Below are 17,377 nucleotides of genomic sequence, written 5' to 3'. Positions count from 1 at the left end.
CAAAAATTAACCAAATGTTTGATTCTCATAGTCGTAAGACAGGGCTTTCATTCCTACAGACACAGTTATGTGTGTTCTGATTTTTTCCATTCATTTTTTTATGAGCATCCAGTCTTCTACTCCTCATATAGTCTCTAGGGTTAGTCAGTAGTAATTATAATGTGTGTGTGTGTGTGTGTGTGTGTGTGTCGCTGCTGTCCCCTCCGGCTGGCTGACTCATGTGTAAGTAGTTGTGTGTGCTGTGCACATCTGGGTGATTCTTCGACTGTCCTTTTATGTTTAAATCAGTGTATCAGACTGAGACGGAGATGTTTGGAAGAAGACCAGCTTTTCATTACCGTTAGCTTTACATACGATGGTCAGGATGTTTGCTCAGGACTAACTCAAGATGCTCAAAGATGGTTAGAGTTGGGACACCAGCTTGGATCAGCAAGAAGACGGCTTTAAAGTCAACATGAAGAGGAGCAAGATGTGTAAATATTAAACAATATATAAAAAAGATCACATATAAATTATTTTATTATAAAAACCAAGTAAATAATAATGAAAATAATAGTAATAAAATAAATGCTATAAAATATATTTATTAAATAATTTGTATTATTTTTTATTATATATGAAATTGTTTTATTATTATTATTATTATTGTTATATAAAAAGTAGTATTCAATTAAAGAAAAAAGATTTTTTTTAAATAAGTCTTATTTTCACCGAGGCTGTATTTGTTTGATCAAATATAAAAAGACTGAATACATTTTTTTTTTATTATTATAACATTTTCTGTGGAAACTAATTTTTTATTCTGGATTCTTTAATGCACAGAAAATCTCTTTCTCAACATAATAAAAACATTTACTGCCAATTTCAATCAATTTAATTCTTTCTTGCTGAAGAATAAGAAAAGTATTAATTTCTTTAAAATAATATTTCACTTTTTGAAATATTCAGTAATGCTCTGTATATACAGAATATTAAAAAAAACTGAATTGGCTTTGATTTTGTAAATAATGGATTTTGAAAAAAAAAGTTTAAATTATGTACAAATGTATTTAAATTGTTATTATTAAAACAAATTACAATTATGAAATGTTCATAATTATTTTCTTTTTCAATTTTAATCAGAATTTCTACAATTTCTTTTTTTTTTGTACAAAAATTAAATATGTCCGATATAAATTATTATTGCAACAAAGGAAGATAATGAAACTACCATAAAAATATTTTAAATAATGATGAATTGGTACACATTATATAGTTCACTGATGTGAAACAATATTCAGTCAGGACTTTTATTTGTTTGTTTGTTGCATCCAGAAAAAGACCAAAAGCTCAGTGAATTCAGAGTTTGTCCTTGCTCAGGGAGTTTCCTGTAGCCTCGCAGCCCTCGACCAATCGCTGACCACGATTAGGCAGCGTGTCAAGCTCCTGTCCCTTCGCTGCACGCTCCTCTCGGCCAGCGCTAATGATACCCCTGACCTCTGACCCCATGATCTGCCCCGTGCCTCCTGCAGAACAAGCCGAACTAGAGCCAGAACCGCAGTCATCTCCTCAGACGACGGCCGACGGGAGCGCGGGGACGAGATGGGATGAGACAGCGAGCGCTGCTGCGGGACACATCTCGCTTTGAGGAGTTTTAACTTCGCCAAACCTGACACCGCGTTAACCGCGCAGATGGGACGAGAGGAAAATGACGGACTGTACCTGTGTTTATTTTTCAGAGCAGATCTTGTTCTCATTTCTTTGTGGTTTTGAGACTTTTAGATACGCTGATGTGATGCTCCTAAAATACTTTCGTAATTGTGTTGCATCACTATAATAGCTGTACTGCTTCTATATCAAAAAAATTATCACGGTAAAAATCTTAATATCATTCGATATCGATAATTATCACGATATATTTCACTTTTTTTTTTTTTTTTTTACGTTTAAAGGCAGAATTTTGCTCCTAAGTGAAAGTCGTAGAAGCCAGAGTAAATTATTCAGACTGTTTTGAGTTTTATTAATATTAACCATTGGTTTTCCGTCGTAGCATACATTAAAGTCATGAGATTCAGAGTTAAAACCACACATATTGCAGAGTAAAAATGTGGTTTCTAAATACATTTAGTATAAATGCACAAATGCAGATGATGTTGAGATGATGAGGTGAAATATATGAGGACAGACTAAACTATGTCTTTAAGTCTCATACAATAATAATGCATTGCAAAGAGAGAAATGCAGAAGCCTCTCGGCATTATATGAATCTCACCCCCATACTTTGGTAATAACTCTCAAACTCCTCTGCTATTCATATTATCTCAGAGACCATCAGATACAAAGATACACATTAATAAAGAAAGAAAACTCCTTTTGAAATCTGAATGCCGCAAAACATGTCTTTTTCTTAATCAAACCTGATGAGAACCAGTTTAAGATGAACCAGGAAAGAGTAGAGAAGCTGAAATCAAATAAAACTAAAAAATTAAATAGATACAATATTTTATATGTAATTATTATATTTTATTATGTATGTACAAATAGGCAAATATATATATATAATAAATAAAATAATACAATAAATAATAAATAATAAAAATTTGAGATGCTGTCATAGGAACTAAACTAAATTAATTATAAAAATGCAAAATATATAAATATAAATATATAAAATATAAAAATGACAATATATATATATAAAAATGACAAATGCACATAACAAAATTACTAAGATAAAATAAAATAAATAATAAATAATAGTTAAAATAAAATTCTAAATGTCAATAAATAGTATAATAATTTATTAAAACAATTTAAATTCCCCGTTTGAATACTTTATGGGTTATTTTTCAGTTGCAAGTAACTAAAGTAAGACAAAACTGTATCTACTTTACTGTATTTATAAAACAGTATGGAGGAATCAGTAGAAGGTACATTTTCAGATATATTTTTTTAAATGTATGAATGTATTTATTTTTCAAATTAAAACACATTAAATGCACTTGATTTGTTTTTCTGTTCGCTCTTCTTTTTGCAACTGTTTTTAATCATCACATATACACGGTAAAGTCATGTTATCTGTTGGTTGTGCTTGAGAATAAATATAAGAAGCTGTTACCATGTGGCATTCACAAAGAAATAACATGTATCATGCAAAAGTTGACGACATAACTTCTGTAACTCATAACATTAAACCTGAATGTGGGCTGTGTCTCAAACCTCGTGTAACGTGTGGTTAATAGAGCAGAGAGGCGGACAGCACTGACGTCTATGAAGGGTTTCCACATCTCCACCTACTCCTCTGAAGACACTCTCTGTCATTCTGTCTCTCCCACACGCTCCCGAAAGCTAAATGGGCTATTTCCATCTAAATATGATGCTTGTGTGCGATGACTAAGGACCGACCGTGTGATTTGAGCAATCAGAACGAAGCATCAGGGAGGAGAGCGGGAACAGAAGTTGGAGGCGGAGCTTGTGATCAATTAGGAGACTGGGAATGAACTTCCTTTATCCTTCTCTCTGTCTTTCAGGGGAAGAGGAATAAACCAGGAGTGGAGTCCGTCAGTTCTCCCGATTCAGGAAGAGGAAGAGGAGAGAAAAAAGCCATCAAGTAGGTGCAGGGACATTTGTTTCGTTTTTGTTAATCGGTCCATCAGAGTAAGCAAGAAAGTCTCGAAAATGTGTTTAAAATTAACCATTGTTTTAATTCATTTAGATGCTAATGTGCCTTACTTAGATGCATATGATGTAAAAAGTGTTATTAAGAAATAAAATGTGATATTTTTTGCATTGCTGTGTTTGCGGGACGGTTATTCTCAGGGACGAATGCGCTGGTAAAAGTTGGTGTGATGTCGCGCATGTGTTGTGTGCTTATGATTACTTTGGATTTGAAGCTTGCAGGTGCTTCTGGAAAAGGTATTTCTTCACTGAAAATGGCTTTTTTTTTAAAGCTGTTGTTGAAATTATAACTTGATGAGATCTTTTCCCCAATATCAGGTTCCTCTGAGCCTTCATGTTTCTCTCCACCCTTGATTTCTTTTCTTTTTTTGAGCCAAACTTGAATGGTTTTCAGCCAAAAAGAGCATCTAATGTTGGTTTTATGATGTTTAATAATGTATTTTTGTTCAAGTGTGATGATCTCTCTCTTTCTCTCCTGATTTTGATCAGTCTGATGAATGCACAGTATAATCTAGCTGCTTTATGGATGCATTCGCTCTGTTTTTATTTCCCTTTTTGCTCGTAACACTGTCTGTGCACCGTGGCGTATTCCCCTCCTCTTCCTTTTTTAACCACTTCTTGTCCCGGATAAGGAGACGCCCGGAGACCGTCTGTGTGTAGACTGATGGAGGAAAGATGGCTGATGCTCTACTGACATGTATGTGTGTCTCTTCAGTGATTTAGACAGAGACTTTTGGAATAACAATGACAGCAGTTCAGTACAGCAGCGCTGGAGCTCATACCCGCCCAAGGAGTTTGTACTAAACATTTCTCCCTATGCCCCTTACGGAGATCCACGCCTCACACTCAAGTGAGTAAGAGTAAGAGACACCGCTCACAGCAAACCCTCAGCGGTCACACCCTCCATCTGTGTTTCCAGACCTTTAACTAGTCAAGAGCCGCCCACTTAGACAGGAAACCACTGTCTGACTGACATATAAAGGTAGCAAGCATTGTTTGCTTTGTTTTTTACGTGCCGTTTATGTGCAAAAGCCGGAATAGGTTTTCCTAAAAATGCTTCATATGGTCTATAACATGAACATGTTTACAGAAATGAATGAGAAGCAAATTAAAAACTATACATCTTTTTTTTTTTTTTTTTTTGCTGATGCAGAGAAATAACTTTCATCCGTTTGCATCTAATTATGTTTTGGTGTGCAGTGAGTTATAGATAAATATACTCATTTTTATAGGAATTATAAAGCATTAATTAGATAAAATAATATATTTTATAGATATTTAAATATTTTATTTTTCCTTAAATCAAATTATATTTTAAGCTATAATATATTAAAATGTATTATTCATTATATTTATTAAATGTAAACATATTTATTTATTATATATATATTTTATTTATAATAAATATATATATACATACAGATTAAGCTATTACAGTATTTATTAAAACGTTGAATTTATTTTTACTTTTTTTATATATTTTCCATTTTCATTTTAGTTCGTTATGTGCTATTGTCACTTGATACATTTTTATTTCTATTTAGTTAGTGATTTTAGTACTTAATTTTGTTTTATATTTCATATGTTTTATTTATTTATTATAATTTCCTTCACATATTCATTTGGATATTGTTTAAGTTAAAGTTTTTCATCGAGTATTTATATAATTTTTTTATTTCAGCTTTATCTCAGTTAACATAAATCATTTTTAATTGTTTGAATGGTATCGGCTCCCCTAGTGACACCAAACGGAATTACAATCAGTTGATTTATTTGTGCGGCGTCGCTAGTATTGCGTAAATTGCACATTTCGTGTTTAAGCTCGCAATATGAATGAAAGTCATTATGCAGATTTTATTCTTCAATGCCAAATTGACGTAAGGGACATTATTAATGTATTGCACGGTTATAGCCAGATATATAAATTCCACACTAGATGCAATATTCTTCTTCAAATCCATTTAGTTTTACTAAAAGTGCAAAAATTGGACATTACAGATCCCTCACTCCCTACAGCCCTGCTTTCTCTTCTTAGCTTATTCCCTTAACCCTTTCAGCCCCCCCCCCCCCCTTCAGGTGTCCAGCAAACAGCAACAATAACAGTAAACAAACAAACAAACCCTGCATCAGTGGTGTGTATCCCTCCTTGCTGTTGAGGGTTGACCGTTACAGTTTCACCTTGTTTTGACACACTGTTGTTTTGGCTCTGTGCTCTCTGCCTCTCACCTTCCTCTGGCTCAATGTGTCCCTCTCACCTTCCTGATTCTTCAGCGGTAAACCCTCGCCGGCCTAATCCAGACAGGTTTCGCCCACCGCTTCCCATAAAGAGCGAAAGGGTTTAAACACGCTTGTCCATCAAAGCATCCAGCAGCAGATGCACAGAGGGGGTCAGATGGGGCGGCCCGTCCAGAAAATGAAAAATGAAATTAACATGTTAGCTGCGGAGGCTCAGGTGATTCAATTTTCCCGGCTCTCGACCGGTGAGCACCTGCTGGATTTAACGGTGTGGGGTGTTTGCAGACCGCTGCACTGAAGCTCTGCTATATGAGGACACAGATTGAAACAAAACCCACCTGGAACAGACAATTTGTAGCATTTAATCTTGATTTATCCTTTAGAGCCTCTTTATGTCTATACATTAAAACAGTTCATATATCAATTATATTGTGAGCCTTTTTGTAACAATAACTTAGATGATTGTATTTCTGGATGCACAATATATTTTGGCTAATATTAGAGATTTAAAAAAATATATTTTTTTATTATAAATTAAAATTTCAATATTTATTATTAGCTGCTTTTGTATATTTAATCGTGCAAACTAATTTCACCTTTTTTACTTTGTCTTCATTGTCTAACATTATTAATTACACTAATAATTTAGTAATTAAAATCTAATCTCTAGCAAATCTTAAAATTAATAACCATTTTTCCTACTGTACATAATAATGTTGCGATGCATACATTTACTTGTAGCATTCAAAACAGTCGATTATAATTATACAACCTAATATAGGGCCATAACATGAAAATAAATATTGTGATATTGTTATTTGCTAAAAGGTGCATCCCTGGTAAATATTAAAATTATTGTTGTTATTATTGCTACCATCATCATCTTTGTTAGTTGTTGTCCATAACATAAAAATAATTATTGGTTTATCGGTATCAGATAAAAAACATTATTTTTAAATTTATATATATATATACTATTATTATTATTATGAAATATTACTATATATGTGTTTTTATTTTAAGTGTGAAATCAGATAGGGATAGGCACCTTGGTTTTGTGGCAATCTGCGCCTCCCAGCTTTGTCACTTAAAGCTCTCTTTTCTGTCCTTCTGTGGTTTTTGTTGGTGTTGATGTTGCATTGTGTGTGTGTTTGAGCAGTGCAGGAGTGTTATAGATCTCTTAATAACTGCATGATGACTTTCACCAGGTTTACAAACCGGTCACCATGATTATAAATATCGATGGCAGAAGCAACCCTTGTCGAATTGTATGTGTCGATGTGTAGGTGTCATTGATGCGAAACATATCACTGGGAGAACAAATGTGGTTATTTAAGTCCATTTGTACACCAATGTATTATTCACTTATTAGTGGCAGAAGCTGCTTTAGATGTTTAAAATGTTCTACACACTAAGAAAACAATTGCTCTTAGTTTATTCTATGGCTTTTTTTTTGTTTGTTTGTTTTTTTTTACATGCTTTTGGAGCCGATATTTTTAAGAGTGTATAGTGGGAGAATTTTCTTTAGATGCTTAAAATGTAAAAAAAAAAATTGTTCTTCTCCACTCTTAAAAATAAAGATTCCAAAAGTGTTTGTATTCCACAGAAAAAAAGATTCCATGTTCCATGGATGTTAAAGGCGCTTCACGGAACCTTTGATGCCCATAAAGAACCCTTAAAAATAAAGGTTCTTTATTGGCTTCTATGGGTAACCTTTAACATCTATCCAACCATTCCATTGCACAAAGGTACTTCAGATTATTAAATAATTAATAAAAATGGTTCTTTTAAGGACTGTTCACTTAAATGTGAAATGATGTGAAATTGAGAAATGATAAAACTAGTCTCTGTTGCGCCCCCTAGAGGAGAATCTGCACTTGGTGAATCCCAGGGTGACTTGTGTTAGCAGGTAGTCGTGTAGTTCGCTGTGAGGTCACACATGCAACACTCTCATGGGAGAAATGATAATTATCCAAACCTGTAACCATTTCTTCTCTCCCAATGTTTGTCTTTTTCCTTTTCTCTCGTTCCTTCCGGCTCTCTTTCTGGCGGCTCCCTCAGTGGGACGGTGCCCAGGGGCCAGAAAGGGGCCATGGGGGGTGGATTGGGGGACGGAGGGGGGCCGTCACGCAGCGACAGCGTGAGGAGCATGATGACGGGAGGCATTAAAGCCGGCAGATGGCAGACGGTACAAAGCCGCCTGCATTCAGGAGACTTCAAGAACGGCAAGTGAGTCGAGCCCACAGGGGACGAGAAAGAGAGATGTGATGTGTGTGTGTGTGTGTGTGAGATGTTTAAGAAAGTAAAAAATGCCTTTGTGTGGGTCTGCGCTGTGCTGAGATTTCAGGCCGCCCTGCAGTCTAATAATAGCAGGATCCGTACGTCTGACTCACACACACTTAGAAACACTCACGAAGCGGCGATAGCTCATTTCAGTCCATTATAAAACACAGCAGCCACAGCAATGACTCAAAAGCCGGCATAACTGGTGATATCATGCACCTGATTCAGTCTGCAAATACGATATGAGATGGATAATAAATATAATCTGAAAGCCGAAGGCTCTTGTATCGGCCTAAAGGGGGTTATTTTGCGATAAAGACCGGCTGATTGAACAATCTGGCGTATTATACGGCAAACAAATGGACGGGAAATATCAATGTTTTATTGAGTTTTAAGAAGATATTCATATTTTCTCAGCGGTTTTCATAATAATAAATGTTTCTGTGACACTGAATACTGTAAAATCCAGCTTTACTTCAAAGAAACTTATAACATTTGACAGTATATTACAATAGAAAATTTTCTATTATATGTTATTATACGTATTTTTGTTAATGTTAGATTTAGATCATATTTCACAATATTACGTTCGTTTGTTTGTTTTTTTGATGAAATCTTGATATTGTTGTATTTTGGAAGGAGTAAGAATCTACATTATGATACTTGAAGCTCACATCCATCATACGCACAGTATATTCGACTGCTGAAAGTCCCATGTTACTAGAATTGAGAGTTAATCAGAATCAAGTATTCCAGTAAGCTGTAATAAACTGATGAGAAAATGTTATGTTGCTATGACGGATTTCCATCATTTGAGTTTCTGAACATCAGATATTTCAGAGCTGTCAGCACACGGTTAAAGTTTTATAGAAGCCGTTTCAGAGAGATGAGTGATAGCTGGAGGATATTAAACACAAATTTTCCATCTTTAATCGCTGGCAAGTGAAACCGTGTCGCACGAAATATTAATGCACTAAACGTCCCATAAACGTGCTTAATATTTCAGTGAATCGTAATCTGTCAGCAGTGTGAAGCAAAAGGCTGGGAGTGGAGGAAATATTATAATTTTGGAGAAACCAGACAGTTTTACAAAAGAAAGCTGTGGCCCTTTCCCAAATGATCCACTCATGCTGACTTTTGCATGTGTCCATGAAGTCCACGAGACCACAGCGTGTCCCTCTGTAGCAGTAGATTTAGGAGGGGTTTTATGAGCACCTGCTCATTTTCTCTTTTAAGTGAGGACAGCAAAGGCTGAGGTCGGCATTTGAGACATGGCCTACATAAACAACGATCCAAAAAAACATGACTGGACATACACGGACTCAAGAAAACAACAAGGACAACTGCGAATAAAGCTTTTACAGTGTAACTAAAAGCTGCATGTTTAAAGTCGAAAAGAAATGCCTTTTTTACCTGTTTTCCTACCCTTCAATTTTAGCATATATTTTAAGATTTACAAGAAATATATATATTTTTTTATATTTCAAAAACATATCTAATTAATCCATTTAGTTTACAGCACAGTTTGTCTTTATATTATATATATATATATATATATATATATATATATATATATATATATATATATATATATATATATATATATATATATATATATATACAGTATTTGGTCCACTTTTGTTTATTGTACATCTTAATACATTTATATTGTCTATTTATTGCAATGTGGTCTTTAATGGTTTAAAAATACATTCTTTAATATTTGAAAAGCATTTAATGAAGCCATGCTTAATGTATTGTAAATATATTTCACAATATATTTTTGTATATTATTGGCAATATAAATAGATTTATACTGCCTACATATATTTTACAAGAAGAAAAAACTATTATTTTATGATTTGAAATGTATTTTCTTGGCCCTTAAAGTACATCATGTAATGAAAGTTTAAAATAAATGTATTTTATATATTTATTTATTTCCATATAAGTTATTTTATCCATCAGATTTGTGAACAGGAATGTGAAAAACAGCTATTAAATAACAGAATGTAATCAACTGTGCAAAATAATACCAGCAACACACTTAGAAAGTAAGTTGGGATCATTTTGATTTCATGTTGACTATAACAAGACTAATTAATAAAACACACCAAGAGAATGAACAAATGAGATAGACGAGACATGAATGAGGAACCAGACCTCCGAAACACAACCCCACCAAAGCAAAACAAACCTAGAGCTGCAAGTGTTGCACACACATACACACAGGGGGCTCAATTTAAGTTTTCTTCACACCCTTCGCTACCACCTCCTCTCCTCCAGCACCTCACATATTCTCTCTTCATCTCACATCTCTCTTCTCACACTCCATCCAAACCACCAGTCCTCGTTCTTCTCTCGTTCTCTCTCTCAACACGCCCTCCATTTTTCTCCGTCAGTAATTGGATTCTATTTTCAGGCAGCTATATGTGTCTGTCTCTTGTGTTTGTGTCTCACACCCCTTTTTTATGGTCCCTCTCTTCCTCTGTCTATCATTCTTGCCTACATCTTGTTCTCCACTATGCTTTTTTGCCCCCTTGTGTCTGTCCGCCAACCACCTGTAGACCCACGCCAACACATTAATGTCACCATGAAATTAAATTTGGCCCCGTTTACTTAATTAATACATGTTCCTGCTTCTACTGTAAAGGATGATATATGTATATATAATGATACATATATACTGAATATTGTTTTAGACTACTGTTGCATGTAATACAGGTTTAGGGTTAGTACCAAGTTATTACCCAATTATTGTAATTAGTATAATACAGTAAGTACATAGTATGCACACTTGGAACAGCACTGTAAAATAAAGCACTTAAGGTTTCATGTAGAAAGCATTAATTACACACTTTATGTGCATCCTTTACTCTTCATTACGTGGCAGATCCATTAAAAATATCTTCTGTGAAGTGAAAGTGAGAAATTCTCAAATGTGTCTGTGTTTTGCGACCAAAATCACTTGTGCGAGACATTTTTTTGAAGACAGCTTTTTCTCATTAAATATCCTGTTTCATATAAAAGCATGTCACATTACAGAATTAAAATGGGATGTCAATGCCTTTTCATGCTGATTTTAATATCAGGATGGTTTTCCTCCACTGGAGCAAGTTTATGTATGTCCCATAAACTGTGTATTAAATTCAGCTTTAAAAAAACTTTAAAAATATGACTTCTTTAAATTGTTCACTGACAGGCAATGTCAGAAAAAAAATAGCAAAAATGTTATCTTTAGGGGTACATCAGCTTGACATGTGTCACCTATCTTGTAGTCTTATGTAATAGTATTAACCTAAGGGTAAATAAAGTTCAAAGATATCCCTGTTAGGAAAGGGTGCCAAAATCTGCCCTTAGAGTTCAGCTCTAACTTGCCCCAATACACCTAGCTTGAGTTTCTAGTATCCCTTGACAGTGGCCCTCCAGGAGCAGTACCCTGCTTTAAGAAGTTGTTGTACCCTAAAGGTACAGTTTTTGCACATTTTGTCAGAGAGTTTGGGACTGCTGGGATTGGACAGAATAGCCAGAGGGTTTTTACAGGAATCATGTTTGCAGCTCAGGTGAAACTCTTAGTGAAGTTTCCGAGGTGAATTTGACACAGTTTTGAGATCAGATTGAAACAGGGCTAATGAGAGAAACAGAGGGATGTAATCGCGAAGGGAGGGGAGGAGAGGACAGAAGAATGACGGATGAGCCACAGTAGTTGGTTGGCTGCTGAACGGACACAGGGGACCGTGGTGTTACTTAAAACGAGAGTCGCAAGTAACCACGGGCAAAGTTAAGAGGAGAAGAAAGGGAGGAGAAGGATGCGTGAAGATTAGATAGAGATGGGAGGCTCTCAACAGACCAAAAAACAGTCTCCTGGAAGAACCGGTGGTGGGCGACTGACGCCACACACGCCGCGGCACACACATGCGCACGGTCGTTCAGGGCAGACCCGACACACGCCGCGATCCAGTCTTACACGCACGGGAGCGACCCGCAAACAGGCCGCACATTCCTCCCAGACGCACACGCATGCTCACCGCTCGCCGTCGGCTCAAGGCAGTCTCGCTCGGGCCGGGAACGGACACGGACACCCTCACGCACATGTGCAGGCTCATGCAGACCAGGGCGGCTGTGGTCTCTTCTGCTACCTGTGTTACATTGGCTACTGCCTCTGTTTGATGCTTCTCTCCTGTTTTCTGCTTCTTCTTCTCTCCCCACCTACGTCTCGCCCGCCTCCTCCTCCTGCACCTCTGCCCCCTTCTCCTTCTGACGACTCCATCTTTTCCTCTCTGGCTGTTTCGGTCTGCCCCCATCCTTTCCTGAACCTCTCGTTCTCCTCTATGTCTCCATTATCTCCTCTCCTGTCTTCGTCCGACTCCCTGACTCTCCTTCACCCGGATTCCAAACTCTTTCCTTTCAACCTGTCGTCTCCTCTTCCTCTATGCCCATCTGTGTCCCCTGCTCCTCCTCTGACCCCTTCCAAATCCTCCTCGGATCCTTCTTCTCGTCCCCGCCCTTTTCTTCTTGTCCCACCTTCTCTCCTCCTCCTTCCTCGCCCCTCGCTCTGTCGCTCCCGCCCTTCTTCGTCTCGCTCCTTGCCCTCCCTTCTGCTCTGCCCACACAGTTTGTCTGACCATGCCCTCTCCTCGGACGAAACTTTGGATAACATCCCGTCAACAGGGGCGACACCTTGGCCCCGCACATTGCTGCGTCAGCAGAGCCTCCAGCAACCATTGATCCAGGCTCCGGCGCCAAGTTTGGCCAGTAGGCCACCCATTTCCCAGAGTCTGGGTCAGTTGCACACCCAGCCAGGTTGCGGAGGGGCGGAGCCTGGGGGAGGAGGCGGGGCTAGCTCAAGGAACTCCAGGGGCGGACTGACAGGGGGCGGAGCATCATGCTATAAGTCGGGAGTTGCCGGGGGGCGGGCCCCCCTTGGGAACGCTGGCAGCGTGGATCACATGATGGGTCAGATAAAGAGACGAGGCCTGGATGTTAAATCCTTCGTGTAAGTGCATTCCTGTGTGGGTGTGTCTTCGTGTATTTGCATGCAATCCTAACTTTTATTCCTAACAGCTTGCACTGTTTTCCAAATCTGTTTTATTTTTATGCCGTTTTCCAAATCTTTTGAAGCGAAATTATAACTTTGTGTCAGGTGCAGACTAAATATATGTTGGTCAAAGGTTTGTTTACAACTCTGAAATTTCATTTGCATTCTTGTATTCAAATATACCATATCAAGACTTGTCTCACATATTTCATATAATTACTTAAATTAAGAATTCCATTCTTTGTATAGAGACTTCATATATAGCACACAAGTCGTATGGACTACTTTTATGTTGCTTTTTGTCCTTTTTATAGCTAAAAAGTGTACAACATCATTCATTTATATCGGAAAAGGAAAATAACAATGATAAATCATAATTCTTCAAAATATCTTACTTTGTATTCCACAAAATAGATCATTCATTTTTTGGTTGAACCTAAAGGTACAGTTCTTTTCACATTTTTATGAGAGCTTGTGCATTATTTGAGAAATAACTCATTCTCTGGGATGCGTTATAAATACTAGCCCTGTTTAGTATTGGTAATAATAGAGCTAATAAAAGTGAAAACGATCGGCGTGCCTCTTCTTGTTTGTCCTTGCCTCTGTTCGTGCACCTCTGTCTCTCTTTCTCTACACCTGTCCGTCTCCAGACCGCCGTTCATTCTGTCACACTATATTTCAGCCCTGCAGCACAATATCTCCCCATTTCCCTCAGCACTCTGCACTGATCTGATGTTTTGTGATGTTCTGTTTTATATGGCTCAATATTGCTTTGTGTGCGCCTGCCTCAGCTGGTTTAAATATGTCACATTTTAGGACCTCAGGGGACCGCTGGAGATATGGTACGAGGACAAATTTTAAATATGTGTGTCAGCACAAGTGTTTTTGTTTGGGCATGTGTTTGCCGATGCGTGAGTGTGTTCATGAATGTTTAATGTGTTTCTTCTGCGTTTAAAGGGGCCGTTCACTCCAAAATAATAATTTAGTTTTGTAATTCCAAAAATTTTCAAACGTCTTTCACAACACCATAAAAATAGTCCATACAACTTCTACACTACATTCAAAGTCTTCTGAAGTCATATTTAAACTTCTAAAGACTTGAAATATTGTGGATCACTTCTTTTAGGGTGCTTTTTTGTAGTCTTCGAAAATTTATAGGTCACTGTATGACTTCATTTCATGGAAAAGAAGCTCACTGATATTCTGATTTTGTGTTTCATGGAGGAAAAAACATCATATGGGGTTTAGAATGACATGAAAGTGAGTAAATTTATTTATGCATTTAGGAGACGCTTTTATCCAAAGCGACTTAAACTGCATTCAAGCTATCAATTTTTACCGATCATGTGTTCCCGGGGAATCGAACCCCCAACCTTGCGCTTGATAACACAATGCTCTACCACTTGAGCTACAGGAAAAATATTATTTTTTTGAGTCAACCACAACCATAGCCATCGTTACATTCATACTCCGTTTATTCGAAGTCTGCAAAACATAATGCCCTAAAACAGCCGTGACTTCTTGAGCGAACGGGACTGCCGACTATCAACCGAACATAGCACATAACAACTGCTTGACAGGGGTACAGGTCTTCAAAAGGCTGGGTTTATATGACAGTGTCTCGGTAAATCTCTTTGCCTGTCACCGCGTGAACTGTGGAGGAAAGGAGGGCAGGTCTCAGCTCAAATGACAAACAATTAACGCGACTGAACATCATCTAATTTCCCAAGATTATCCACACGTGAACTCGCAGCAAATCGGCATGATTGATGGATTTCATGGTTCTCAAGTGATGTAACACGGTTGAATTTGTAAGCTTGCCTCAGTTGTGCATACGCGACGTTTGGCTCTGTTGTGACGCAGTTAATTGAATTAAAATAGATGCTTTCCCGAATGGGGTCGCTGTGAGAGAAAGCCTGTTATTTTCACATTTAATCACAGTGATTCAGTGATGAATAGCTAGGTGTCTTCACACGCTGCCAGGTCAACAGCTTTTTATGACAGGTTTGAAAAAGACTTTCTAGTGAAAGGCCGCTGGATATTTTCTACAAATGCCATTAATTCGTTCTTAAGGGGTTTGTAACATTATGATTTTCATCATTTTTGGGTGAACTATTCCATTAAATGTTTATGTTTGGTTATACCGTACGTGTGTGTTTCCACAGTTTGTTTGCAGCCAGGTGTTGAGGTGAAAGTCTTTGCTACAGATTCACATTTACCCTGAAGCATTGATTTTCTGTCCTCCGAATCATTTCTCTCAAAATTGATTGTTACCCCAGGACAGAGACAGAAATAAGAAAGTGGGAAAATCGAGTCTGAGTCCCAGTTTAGAAATGCATGCTACCATACTACTGTTACTATTGATGCTGTACAGTATAGATGCAGATTTTCTGCATGCATTTAATTCTCAGATGACCTATAACATTTGTCCTTGCATGTCCATTATTACTAAATGGAATTTTTTTTATTAGATTTACCTGCAGAAAACTTAAAATAATGCCATAGCCAAAGAGACTAAAAAGTAATATTGCTTTGAGTTCAAAATGTAAAGTTAAATGCATTGCATCCTGAAATACAGTAATTCTTGATATTTGCATACTGTGTACATATAAATATATATATATTTTTCATGCATACAGAGAATTCACAAATTGTGAACAATATGCATTCTGCAAAAAAATAGAATGGAAGTATGCAATTCCCAAAACATCCTTGTTCCGCTTATGCTGGGAAGACTAAATATTGCATCTCCGCTGGTTAAAGGGGGATGTCATTGACATACATACACGGCCTTGGGTCTGACATAGAGACAGAGAAAGGGAGGACGGAGAAAGAAAGAGAGGAAGGGGGAGGTGGGGTGTAATTGAGGGTTGTTGGTGTGTGGTCAGAGACAGTCCTGTGAACATCCCGAAACATTCACCCATCCAGCTCTCACCGGAAAAGTGCCTCCTTTTATTGCCTTGACAATAATGATTCCTGTCTGTTGCGTGCACGAGTGTGTGTCGTATGTGTGCGAGTGTGTAGTCGCACCAGCCAGGAGCTATTTTTTGCAGCCATTAAATTCTGAAAGGTAAAAATAGCCAGAGAGTGCCAAAATGGAGGGAAGCCCAGGAGAATATGAAGGAGCGGATGGATTTACAGCGAGAGAGAGAAGAAAAATGGAAGATGGGGAAGTGGAGGGGGAGGGATGAAGAGTATTAAACCACTTTAGATGGGAGGAGAAGTGAAGAACAAGAGATCATAATACCACATGACAAGGTTAGGACTGAAAGGAATAGCTCATCTGGAAATGAATACTGGCATTGATAACTTCACATTCATGTTGTTTCAAACCTGTATGCTGCTTTGGATTTTTTGGGAGATATTTCGAAGAATGTACAACTTAGGGATGTTAAAAATTTGGTCTGGACATATTTTCATAAATAAGGTATTTAATGAATTAAAAATAAAACGCTTAAAACTAAAATGTTTTAATTAAGAAAAAAAATTGTGCCACTGAAAAAAGAGTGTCACAATATGATAAGAGTAACATGAAAAATACTATAAAAGTAAAATAGTCTAGAGTAGCATAACATAAAAACTTGAAAAGATGACATTTAATAGTATTAAGTATTTAAAGATGACAATAATTAACTTAAGAGATGCAGGCAAAATATATAAAAGAATAACAGACTGTATATTCACATTTAATAAATTATATTCATTATTTTATATACTTTGTCTTCATTTATTAACTTAATTATTGTAAATATGAATATGCATATTATAAACTATTTTTCAATATTTTAATTAGAATAATGCTGAAATAAATTGAATGTTAAATTAAACTAAACAGAAATGTTGTCAAACTTGAAGAACTAAATGTAATAAAAACTTAAATTACACTTAAGTAGTAAAGTAATATTTAAAAAACTGCCAAAGACACAAATTGAAAATAAAGCCCTATTAAAAAGATTAATATATATATATATATAAAAGTGTGTGTATAAAACTAAAATTAAATATTAGTACTTAACATTATGTGACTGATAAACCTAATAATTCATGTGAACTATTCCTTTCAAATCAGGAGGGAGAGACGGCAGATTTCAAAATCAGTTTAAGAGGAGTTTAATAGCAGGATATTATAGAGAGATTGAGGCTCAGAGATCAGGGGGATTTGTA

At 36.7% G+C, this 17,377-nt stretch overlaps 1 protein-coding gene across 3 annotated transcripts in view; it reads left to right on the top strand.

Annotated features, from left to right (window-relative positions):
• The window catches only part of LOC113060804 (synaptotagmin-7), a 111,212-nt gene that overhangs the window by 70,503 nt on the left and 23,332 nt on the right, over window positions 1-17,377 (top strand). For 2 of the 3 annotated variants that reach the window (XM_026230006.1, XM_026230004.1), the window contains exon 1: window positions 11,752-13,171. In XM_026230006.1, coding sequence (XP_026085791.1) covers window positions 12,006-13,171 — 1,166 coding nt within the window. In that variant the 5' untranslated portion in view covers window positions 11,752-12,005. Of the gene's footprint in view, window positions 1-3,509; window positions 3,590-4,372; window positions 4,508-7,953; window positions 8,122-11,751; window positions 13,172-17,377 lie in introns of those variants that run through there. The other variant, XM_026230007.1, reaches the window with a different exon arrangement.

This window comes from Carassius auratus, chromosome 42 (genome assembly GCF_003368295.1).
Source record: "Carassius auratus strain Wakin chromosome 42, ASM336829v1, whole genome shotgun sequence".
NCBI lineage: Eukaryota > Metazoa > Chordata > Actinopteri > Cypriniformes > Cyprinidae > Carassius > Carassius auratus.
This window is presented reverse-complemented; position numbering and strand designations above follow the sequence as displayed.